At 45.9% G+C, this 12,357-nt stretch overlaps 1 protein-coding gene across 2 annotated transcripts in view; it reads right to left on the bottom strand.

The window, feature by feature from the left end:
- Positions 1–1,109: 1,109 nt before the first annotated feature.
- LOC135712735 (uncharacterized) overlaps positions 1,110–12,357 on the bottom strand; it is a 70,472-nt gene continuing 59,224 nt past the window's right edge. For both annotated transcript variants that reach the window (XM_065235776.1, XM_065235777.1), the window contains exons 6-7: positions 1,795–2,098; positions 1,110–1,725 (exon numbers count right to left, since the gene is read on the bottom strand). In XM_065235776.1, the coding sequence (XP_065091848.1) occupies positions 1,559–1,725; positions 1,795–2,098 (471 nt within the window). In that variant the 3' untranslated portion in view covers positions 1,110–1,558. The remainder of the gene's footprint in view (positions 1,726–1,794; positions 2,099–12,357) is intronic.

The following is a 12,357-nucleotide window of genomic DNA, read 5'->3' as shown; positions in this document are numbered from 1 at the left end:
GGAGCGAGCTGTCAGTTTGTCAGTTTAGTGTCAAACAGTGAAGTTGTTAGTTTGCTTTAAATCTTGATTTAATAATCGAGATGAAAGTTTGTGGGTTCGAAAAAAAATATCGCTGTGCTCAGAAAACGAAGCTCTTTCAGATGATATAGAAAAACCGATATATTTTTCAAAATTAAAGAACCCAATTTAAAATAGTTAGTTTCTACCGGTTTGTAATACGACATGCACTAAACTATAGGCACGGGATATACTACAATAGATCAAATCAATGTCAACATTTTAAAAGGGCGAAATTACTGTACTCTCGAATAAAAACTTACACATGCAAAGTAACGAAACCACAGGTAGAGGAGTGATTCTTTTCGTTAATTTGCAGGGGTAAGCCTTAATTTGCGAGAAAGTGGCGGTAGAAGTTGAGATTGTATGCATATGAGTGAGAAGCGAGGGGCACGCAATACAAAGAACCGGTGCATTGAAGTTAAAATACAATCAAAAGTACCTAAAGTAATTAATGCGTTTTGAAGTAGTACTGACGGTAATTAAAATTATCTATCCGTAATTGATGTAATTAAAAGTATTGAAAATGTTATTATTGTACTCCAATTACGAAATTTCAACTGTAGGTAATGTAACTCCAATGTAAAAGTAGTTAATGTTCTACATTGTGTAATTAATGTAATTAAATCAGTAGTTAATGGAATTATTTAATGACAGCCGTTGCCTGCGTTGGAGTTAAAGGTTATTGCGTGCGCCTAGGTGAGAAGTAAATGCAAAACGAAACAATATTTCCCATGCTTGTCAGAGGCTCGAGAGTCCTTGAGTCCCCTCACTTTTACAAAATATATATGTAATCAAAGGACGATCAAGTCTCTCTCAATTTTTCAAAATGTATTTTTGGACATATATTTTTTTATGATGTTAATGTTATCAATTTAAAATGATTGTCCGGGAAATGATATTCCTGGTGAAGATTATCAGGGAAATGTAATACAATTGTGTTTTCTCATAAACGTTTCTCCAGTTATTGTTAAATTATATTTACTTTTCCAGGAAATTTTCACAAATAGATGGATTTTTTTTCGGAAAGATACACTGTAACTTCATCGCTGCATGGTTTATTTGTCACGTTTCGATAACAATAAAAATAATAATTTTATGTACAATTACAACGTCGATACATCGAATACTAAATGGAACATTATTACTTTCTTGAATCACATTGAAGTTTTGTAGGTTGCCAACTTTTTCAAAGTTTCCAGCGCATAAAAATGATAAATCGAAAAAAAATACATTTCCAGAAAACGTTTGTGGAAAATGACTGAGACTTAGAATGTTAGTATAAGTATGAGTAATGTATGAGGGTTTGGTTATCGTTAAAATTATTAAATAAATAATGATCTCAGCAGTAGAATATAATCGATTGGATGACGATAATGTAGTCGAATGGCGAATGAAGGTTAGAAGTGGGAAGAATAAATAAATTATTAAAAATATCAAATAAATAGATTTGTCTAAGTTCTCCTAGCACGGTTGAGAATGAGTGATGTTTTGCTTAGTTTTATCGCTTTTTGCACTTAAAATGGGGTTTCTTTCTCGGTATCCCCGTGGGACCGTCCGTCAGTTCGCAGATATGTAGCCCGATCCGCTTCAATGGATGGCATCGGTTTTTCGGATTCCCCCACCGTCCGTTGAACTTGAGCCATTTGGGATTGAGTGATGTTCGCCCTGCAATAGTACAAACAGAACAAAAAGACAACATTTAAAATTACGTCTTCCTGCTTCCAGAAACCTTACCCCTGGAATCATTTTCGTGTATGATTTCGACACTTTTCCACGTGGTCCACGGTGTTCCGAAGCCGTTCACGTCGTACAAACGGGGAACGCGGACGTATTTGTGCTTTCCAGGGGCAGTCCACAGGCCGTGGGATCCCTCGGCAGCAAACAGAACCGGATGATTTCCGGAAGTGATGACCGTCTTTGGGAATGTAGGCCTCTGCAGTATTCCCTTCCGTGTTTCTTGGCTGCGATATTCGAAGGTCCCCGTCAGTCGTTCGTAGGAGTAGAAGGCCCCGGCATCGTGTGCTGAGACATACATTTCCTATAGGAATCGGGGCGAATGAAACATAATATGAGCAGTTTTAAAAAATATGCAAAAATGTGAAATTTTTGGGGGTGAACCAAATATAAATAAATAAATATTGGTTCAAACAGCACAATGGATTCTAAATCAACTAATTTGGCTGCAATCTGAACCTGTCCAGCCCCGTTCTAGCCCCAGGCCCAAAGGTGATATAAAAAATGTTAGTTTTTTTTTTACTAAAATGAACTATGACCATATTATATGGCAAGTTTTGCTACAGATAAAGAACAGAATGAGCCCAACCAATGACATGTAGTTGGGCTTTAGCTCTGTGTTACAATTTTTATTACGGAGCTGGAGAATATCGAGAATTAGACTTCTTGGAGAAAAATTTTCTTCATATCTGAATCGGGTTGTTTGAAATGTGAGATTTATTGAGTGGGGCATGCGCTGATGATAATTTTCAGCACAGTAGTGGGGCTCCTTATTTTGGTTTGCGCTGTTATTCGAGTGTGTGAACGCAGTCTTACGCGGAATAATGTGCTGCTTCGGCAAGCATTAGGATGTGCGTAATAGTAGTAAAATTACGTTTATTTCTGTTGTTTACGATTGTACTGACGGCAGGAATGCGAAACAGAACAACAGCGAACGGATTCGGATCAGTTGTGGAAAAATAAAGAGCACACGCGAGATTAAACGTTTATCTTATTTATTGTCGAGCACTAAAAACACCGATCAGAACGCGGTAGCGAAACTTTGTATTGTTCTGATTGTTCACCCTCATGCCAAGATGAATATATGTACAAAGGTGTACACAACAAACAAGGGGTGAATCCTGGGGTGAATAAAGTGGTAAACCTTGCACATTCCACACTCCTCCTCAACGCTTTGCCACTTCACTGATTCTTCTCCAATCCCAGCATCTCGAAAAAGCGCCCATGCTTCTCCGGACCCAGGGGCTTCGTCATGATGTCGGCGATCATAATGTCCGTGGGACAATATTCCAAAACGATATCACCTTTTTCGCATAGCTCCTGGATGAACTTTTCCTTCGTACTGATATGTTTGGAACGCCGGCTCGATCGCTCCGTTTTCACGAATGCCAAACACCCTTGGTTGTCCTCTTTCAACACTGTCGGATCTCCCAGCGATTCACCGAAATCAGTTAGCAGCTGTCTTAACCACACAGTTTCTTGACAGGCTTCTGACAGGGCGACATATTCTGCCTCCATGGATGAAAGGGTAACACACTGTTGACGGCGGCTAGCCCACGAGATTAAGCCACCATGATAGTAGAATACTGATCCTGACGTTGATCTTCTGCTTGCAGGATCACCCGCCCAATCTGCATCGGAATACCCGACTAAGCCTTGATCGACAGCTCCACCTAAACGCAGATAGCAATCCGACGTAGCCTTCAAATATCTCAGAACGCGTTTAGCAGCGGTCCAATCTGCTTCGCTGGGAGCCGAAAAACTTCTACCAAGAATCGCCGTGGACGCAGCAATATCCGGTCGAGCAACAACCGACAAGTACAGCAGTCCACCAACTAGACACCTATATTTGGTAGCATCTTCGAACACTGCACTGTTGTTTCCATCTTTCAAAAAACCCTGATCCATCGGCGATCTAGTAGTCTTCGCTTCATGCATACCGTTCTTCGAAATGAGCTTCTCGATGTAATTCTTCAGCCGTATCCTGTAGCAATCTTCTCCACGTAGCACTTCTATTCCCAAGAAATGGCGAACTTCACCGAGATCCGTTAATTCGAACTCGTTACACAGACTGTGAACGATCTTCTTCACGATAGCATCCGATTTTCCAGATAACAACATATCATCCACATATACGAGCAGAAACACTTTTGTCTCACCTTCCATCTTCACAAACAAACACTGATCTGCACTAGATGCCTTGAATCCGAGCTTCGTGAGAACACTCTTCAACCTTGTGTTCCAGCATCTGGCCGATTGACGAAGGCCATAAATGCTTCGTTTTAAGCGGCACACTAACTCCTCCTGTCCTCGAGCTACGGAACCCGGTGGCTGCCGCATAAAAATTTCCTCTTCCAGCAATCCATTGAGGTAGGCTGTCTTAACGTCGAGGTGCCGAACCACCAACTTCTGGCTTGCAGTAATGGTGAGAAACATCCGCAAACTGGCTTGAAGTGTCACCGGGGCAAAAACCTCATCAAAATCTATCCCGAACTGTTGGGTGAAGCCCTGTGCTACCACCCTGGCTTTGAATTTCACCACCTTGTCCTCTTCGTTACGCTTTACCTTAAAAATCCATTTGGATCCCACCACTTTACGGCCTGCAGGTAGCGGTACCAACTCCCATGTTTCGTTTCGTTGGAGGGAATCCAATTCTTCCGTCATTGCGCCACGCCACTCTGAGCTCTTCATAGCTTCTTTGTAGCTTACAGGTTCCTGCACTGCACAAGCTGCTATTCCTACGACGTAATCCTCAAGGAGGTGGGGATTCACTCCTTTGTTTCCCCTCTGCGACCGACGAACCAGGTCCGAACCTTCAGCTTCGTCATCTGATGCGTCAAAGTACTCGTCGTTGATCAAACTGGTATTCTCATCTTCCTCATTACTGGGTTCCTCCTTGAACGGCCGCAATTCTATGTCGTCTTCAACTTCCATTTGCTCCATAGAAACTGGGAACTCCACCGAGGATGTTCCGTTCCCGAGTTCCAAGAATCGGGCATCTCTGCTAACGGTGATTTTGGCAGTTTCTCGGTCAACGAATCTGTACCCCTTGTGTTCCATGGAGTACCCCACGAATGTGAGTTTACGAGCCTTTCCGTCAAGTTTGCTCCTCTTCATACCTGGCACATGTACATACGCAACGCTACCGAAAATCCTAAGGTGTCCCAGATCCGGCTTTCGTCCCCACCAGAGCTCGTAGGGAGTCTTCGGCACAGACCTAGATGGCAATCGGTTCTGGAGATACGTTGCGGTAAGAACAGCTTCGCCCCAGTATCGCTTCTCAAGACCGGAATCAAGGAGCATGCATGTTGCCATTTCCGTGATCGATCTATTTTTCCTTTCGGCAACACCGTTGGACTGGGGGGAATACGCGGTAGTATACTGCGGAGTGATACCTTCTTCCATGTAAAATTTCCGCAGTCGCTTATTATCAAATTCTCCCCCGCCATCGGAGCGCACAACCCGTGGTTTACGTCCAAAATTGTTCTCTGCCCAACGCACATAGTCGACAATGTTCTTCGTTGCTTCCGACTTGTGCTGCAGCAGGTAAGTGACTGTGAACCTGCTATAGTCGTCGATGATGTGCATCACGTATCTGTTTCCACTAGGAGTGACGGTTTTCATCGGGCCGCAAAGGTCCGTGTGGACAATATCAAGGACTTGTAACGACTTCCTTGTGGTTACTTCTGGGAATGGGGCACGGGATGCCTTCCCCTCTAGACAACATTCACACACAAGTTTTAAACTACAGTCACTCACCTGCATTCCGGTCGCAAGCTGTTCCTTACCGATGCGCTCTGCAGCCGCCCAGTCGCGGTGCCCTAAACGCCGATGCCACTGATGTTGACAGTTCTCCTTGTGCTGTCCCGATGTTGCCTGCAACGATGATTCAGCAACTCTAAGGTGATACAGACCACCATGGCGGAAACCCGTCGCCACGACAGTCCCAGCTTTCACGATTCTGCAGCCTTCATTGTTGAAATGCACTTCGAAGTTCTTCAAAGTCAGCCTCTCCACAGAGATTAGGCTGGTCGACAATCCCGGCACATATTTCACATTTTCCATGTCAATCTTGATCACTTCATTGTTACCGTCAATACCGTGTATAACGCCACTACCTTCCCCAAGGATCTGAGTCTTGTTCCCATCGGCCATGGTGATCCAGCCACCAGGAAACTCATTCAGGGAGGTAAAAAACGACTTATTGTTCGTCATATGTGCACTAGCACCACTGTCTATGATCCAAGATTGACACTTTCCACTCGAAACGATAAACGCAATTCCTCTGTTGTCACTTTGGGCAGTTTTAGCCTTCACTTTATCACTTCTCTCCTTCTTGGAGGAACTTCCTTCTTCTTTCTTCAGCAACCGGCAATTTCTTCGGAGATGCCCCGGTTTATTACAGTAATGGCAAATACGGGTCTCCTTACTTCCCGACTTGTACTCGGCGGAACGCATCGCCTTTTCGGATTTCACTGAAACACTTTCTCGCTCAAGCCGCCGGTGGTATTCGTCCGCGATTTTTGATTTCACTACATCGATCGTAACATCATCCCCGGCGCGGCTGTCAAGAGCGGTAACCAACCCATCGAACGAAGGCGGCAGACTACGCAACAACATGCAGATCTTCGTATCTGCATCAAGCACTGTACCGGCCGCGTCAAGACGGTCAAACAACTCGTCAATTTCCACTAGGTGCTGTTCGGTATCACTTCCTTCCGACATATTTGTCGAGCAAAGCTTTTTCAAAAGCGAAACGCGCACTGAACGAGATGACTTTTGATGGTAGTTCTTCAGCGCCACAAATACATCGTGAGCAAGTACACAGTTCTTCACAATGGGGAGCTGGCTGTCTTCAAGTAGCAGAATGATCGTGGCTTTTGCTTTCCGGTCATTCGTCTTCCATACCGCAGTACGAACATTTTCCGCCGGGGAATCACTGACAACAACGTCCCACAAATCTTCCCGACACAATAAACTTTCCACTCGTATCTTCCACGTAGCCCAATTCGTTCCATTGAGCTTTGGAACCGAGAACTTCGCGTCCGTCATTTCGATTTAATTTTTCAACTTACAATCAAAAAAGAACAACACTCGCGGCTCGAGTCCTTCTCGAACGTTCTTTCCACACATCGCACGTAGCGGTAAGCACAAAAGAATGGCGTCACACCGGGCCAAAACTTTTCAACGTTTTCACTTTTCGATCCGATCCTACTGGGCCCATAACCTGACGGCAGGAATGCGAAACAGAACAACAGCGAACGGATTCGGATCAGTTGTGGAAAAATAAAGAGCACACGCGAGATTAAACGTTTATCTTATTTATTGTCGAGCACTAAAAACACCGATCAGAACGCGGTAGCGAAACTTTGTATTGTTCTGATTGTTCACCCTCATGCCAAGATGAATATATGTACAAAGGTGTACACAACAAACAAGGGGTGAATCCTGGGGTGAATAAAGTGGTAAACCTTGCACATTCCACATGTACATGGACATTTTAATTGATAAGCCTATCTGGCTCTTCATCGTTGTTCCATTGGATGTTCTAATTTAATGTTTGCGTTTTTCAACTATTTTGGGGGTGTGTTTTGTTTAAATTGGAAAAATGTGATAACCTACGTAACTATATATGAGTATAACCTTGAGTATAACTTTACCTAACGTGCTAGATCACGCATGATCTGTTGATCTGATCTCAGACAGGTGTCTCTGAACCTTTCCAAGATGAACACTCTCTGTTCTGCTAATGTCGGATCTCAGAATTTCGAGTCCACGGGGACTATTTTGGATCATCCTAAGGATCTTGTTCTGGATCCTTTGCAGTTTAAGGTGATGGCATTTGTAACCCTCGTCTAGGGTGACAATTAATAACCAACCCTTTTAAGTGTTTGCCGCTTTGCACGGTCATGTGCCTAGTCTGTTATGATTTGTTTTTGTTTTGGTCACACACTCGGCAACATACTCACCACTGATTTATTTGTAAATATGTTAATTTGTTGTTTTCTTAGTAGATTTTATTCGTGTAGGCATGTTTTTAGAATTAGAATGTAGCGTAAAAATTATCGTTTTAAATTGTCTCGCGTCTAGAATAAAATTAGATCCCGTTTCTCCTTCCGCTGCAAAAGAAGGCGAAAAACATTAGCAGCATAACATTCGAGCGCGGTTGCAGGAGAACGATGGCGGTTGTTGTATTGTTTGTGATTGTCGAGAAAGGAGAGAAGTTACGAATCACGGTTAGAATATGACGCGTTTTATTTGCCCCGTCCGTTTGAGTGGAAACGAGAAGTTTGAGTGCTATTTTTAATGGCGTGTTTCCGCTGGAGGCATAATTCCCTCGTGGAAGTGACGTAGTTTCCCCGAAATGTGCCGTGGTTCGTGAGCTGCATAAGCGAAGGGTGTCGGATCGCCGCAAAGGGAAGCTAAGCGTAAAGGATTCTATCGCTTCGCGGCTAACCACCAAGGATCCCCGAACACCCACCGTCATCACTGCGGTGGCTCAGCCAGTAGAGCCAGTCTCGCCACCGTAGTAAGAGCCAAGGAGAGACGAAGCAGGCCAAACCGAAGGAGTGTTCGTCTGGGTAGTCCACTGCGGTGACTACCGGGACCACCTTCGGCGAGTATTTGTTTCGGTGATTCGTCACCATCGCCGGGGGGTTCCGACAAAGGAGCCTCGCCCCCCCCCCCCCCCCCGATAAACGCCAAGGACCGCTGCTAGGCAGCCAGAAGTGTGGAAGGAGAAAATGCTCGGCACAGACCGTGTCTGGAGCCGACGTTAACCACGTGAACTAGCAAAACCGCATCCACCGCCGCCGTCATCAAAAAGCCCCACCAAGTGGCACCGAGGACAGAGAGGAGAACAGGTGATCAGAGTAGAATAGACGTTGTAAATCTCATATTTCTTTCTCTTTTTCTTATCAATCCATCCAAATCCGAACGTCTTAGGGGGAAGTACTCTGCTCGTACCCGTTCGGTAAAACTTTGATCTTCATTTTAAAGGCTATTGAATTTGAATATAATATCATAACATGTTCAACCTTGTTTAAATGATCAAATCTTGTCATTTTAGTGGAGATTTAGTTTCAAAGTAGCTGAAAAGCAATTGAATTGAATTGCATAAATTTTACCGAAAAGTTCAGCTGTTCAGATTTCGGTAAAAATTACCAATGTCGGCGATAATTTCTAAGTGTGTAGGCTGGCAGGTAAGCCGCAACTTACACATTTGGAACAACTCTCCCAGATTGACATACCAAACTCAATACAGCTAGGATTAGTTGTCTATGGGCTACAAAATGGTGAGTGACAATCTGGAAGGAGCTCCGGTTCTCACGCTCCACGAGTCATATGATCACAAAAGACTGCCCGCTGAAACATGGACACAGCTGGATGGCGTAGCCTGGGCAATGTTGTCAATCCGACAATAGCAGAGTGAGGAGGTGCGACGCGAACACTGGCGCGGTAACCATAGCACGGTGATACTGGAAATGCTTCGCCAACCCGAGCGTCTGTTCACCATGGAGGTGCGGCTCAAACAGCGTCTGACTGGCATCCAGCGGCTGAATAAGAAATGCTCTTCCCCGGAAGCTACACCTAAGATGGCAGCCCCATCACGGCGGATAGGAGACCTTAGGCCAACCACTCTGAAACCTTTACAACTGTTACAGAAACCAACAGAGAAAGACATCGAATTGATTTAACGGCAACGACTTTTAGCGCAAAACAACGGACACGAATTGGATCATGGAATGTATTGACGTTAGCCCAGCAGGGTAAACTGGCACAACTCGCCAACGAGGCGCGACGCATGAAGCTAGAAATCTTGGGACTGAGTGAAGTTCGTTGGCCAAACTTTGGAGAACACAAACTGCCGTCGGGACAGGTACTACTATACTCTGGTATTCAAGGTGAAAACGCTCCCCGCCATCGTGGAGTTGGTCTCCTACTTAGCGTCCAGGCAAGTGCTGCGCTCATCAAGTGGAAGCCTGTTAATGAGAGGATAATCGTTGCCAGATTTAGAACACGGGTTCGTAACCTTACCATAATCCAATGTTATGCCGTCAACTGAATGCCGTCGTGGATAAGGTTCCAAAGGGTGACATCAAGATCTACACTGGCGACTTCAATGCGAAGATCGGCTCCGACAACACGGACTATGAGCGTGTCATGGGACGCCATGGTCTCGGCGAAATGAGCGAGAACGGTGAGCTGTTTGCAGAATTTTGTGGCAATAACGACATGGTGATCGGGGGCTCGCTCTTCCCCCATCGGCCAGTGCACAAAGTCACGTGGGTTTCCCGTGATGGACATACCGAAAATCAGATCGACCATATGTGCATCAGCCGAAAATGGAGACGGAGCCTTCTTGATGTCCGGAATAAACGCAGCGCCGACATCGCGTCTGACCATCACCTTCTAATCAACGAAATCCGCCTACGCATGGCGCGGATCCAGCGACGGGAGGAGAGACTCTGGCGGCGGTTCAACACACGCCGACTTGAAGATCCAGCGGTAAAAAGGTCTTTTGTTAAAGAACTTGAGACTTGAGCTGTGGACGTTCCAGAAGGTGGCAGCGTAGAACAACAATGGACGGTCATCAAGAATGCCTTTATAGAAACAAGCGAGAACAACTTGGGTGAGCTGCGCACCCAGAGGAAAGAGTGGATCACAGATGAAACCTGGTGGGAGATTGAGGAGCGTAGAGAAGCAAAAGCCGTGATAGAGCGGGCGAGAACCAGAGGAGCCAAGAACGAAGCCCGTCAACGGTTCTCGGCTCTAGAGAAGGAAGTCAAGCGCTCTTGCAGACGGGACAAGCGAGCGTGGGTGAACTCCCTGGCCAACGAAGGGGAGAAAGCCGCAAACACTGGCGATATACGCCTCCTCTACGATATCTCACGACGCCTGAGTAGAGCAAGGATGAACCCGAGGATGCCAGTGAAGGACACGACTGGACAATTGCTTACCGACCCCACTAACCAGCTGAAACGCTGGTTTGAGCACTTCGAACAACTTCTTCAAGTTTCGACGGCCAACCAGCCATCAACATCTCGGCATGATCCGCCTAGGGTGTGGCGCATCACTCGCGTCAATTCCGAGGCCCCATCACTGCAGGAGATTGAAGCAGCTATCCGAAGCATGAAATCCAACAAGGCTCCAGGGGTCGATCGCATATCAGCAGAGATGCTCAAAGCTGACCCCATGCTATCCGCCCAAATGTTGCATCAACTATTCTGTAATATCTGGGACACCGCGACTTTTCCGGCCGACTGGATGCAGGGCATCTTAGTGAAGGTCCCAAAGAAGGAGGATCTGACTGTGTGTGACAATTGGCGAGGCATCATGTTACTGTGTATTGTTCTCAAAGTTATCCTGAATCGGATACAGGAGAAGATCGACGCGACTCTCCGACGGCAGCAGGCAGGATTCCGTGCCGGAAGATCTTGTGTGGACCATATTTTCACGCTCCGCATCATCCTGGAGCAGGTCAATCAATTCCAAGTATTCATTGACTACGAAAAAGCTTTCGACCGTCTCAATCACGAGAATCTGTGGGGCGCCCTGAGACGCAAGGGAGTCCCGGATAAAATCGTCAACCTCAGCGAAGCGCAGTATGAGGCTTTCACGTGCAGAGTTCTGCATAACGAAGCCTTGTCCGACCCTATACGGGTAGTCGCTGGTGTGAGACAAGGATGTATACTATCACCGCTACTGTTTCTCATCGTAATCGACGAGATCATGGTAGGTGCAATTGACCGTGTACCGAACCGTGGGCTGCTTTAACAGCCTATCACCATGGAGCATCTCAACGACTTCTATTTGGCTGATGATGTTGCTCTACTAGCACAACGGCGCTCTGATATGCAGATTAAGCTCAATGACCTAGCCGAACGCTCCTCTGCGGCGGATCTCACCATCAACGTCAACAAGACCAAATCGTTGGATATCAACACGGGCAACCCTTCCAACTTTACGGTAGCGGTGCAAGCAGTGGAGAAGGTCGAAAATTTCCAATATTTTGGCAGCAAAATAGCGTCGGACGGCGGGACCAAGAGGGACACAGGTGCACGAATCGAGAAGGCTAGGGCTGCCTTTGCGAGTTTACGAAACGTATGGAGATCCAACCAGATAAGTCAACGCACCAAAATCCAAATTTTCAACTCGAACGTGAAATCTGTGTTGTTATACGCCAGCGAGACGTGGTGTGTATCAGCGGAGAACACTCAAAAGTTGCAGGTCTTCATCAACCGATGCCTGTGGTATATAATTCGTGCCTGGTGGCCTCACAACTGGATCTCGAATGCCGAGCTCCATTGTCGATGTCATCAGAAGCCGATAGCAACAGAAATTCGAGAGGCAAATCAGGCAGGACATCGCAGCAGAGGCAGACCCAGGGGCTCATGGCGGCGGAACCTCAATAAGGAAATTAAGCAAGTCGATAGGAATCTGACCTGGGCCCAGTCAAGGCAAAAGCGAGCAGCCGCCCAGGATGGAAGTCTTTCACGTTGGCCCTTTGCACCGCTGGTGGTGCACATGGCCCTTAAGTAAGTAAGTAATTAGTTGTCTATA

This window comes from Ochlerotatus camptorhynchus, unplaced genomic scaffold (genome assembly GCF_037179485.1).
Source record: "Ochlerotatus camptorhynchus isolate MF236.1 unplaced genomic scaffold, CSIRO-AGI_Acam_v1.1 ptg000503l, whole genome shotgun sequence".
Classification (NCBI taxonomy): Eukaryota; Metazoa; Arthropoda; class Insecta; order Diptera; family Culicidae; genus Ochlerotatus; species Ochlerotatus camptorhynchus.
Note: the sequence above shows the minus strand (reverse complement) of the source record. Positions and strands in the feature narration are given on the sequence as shown.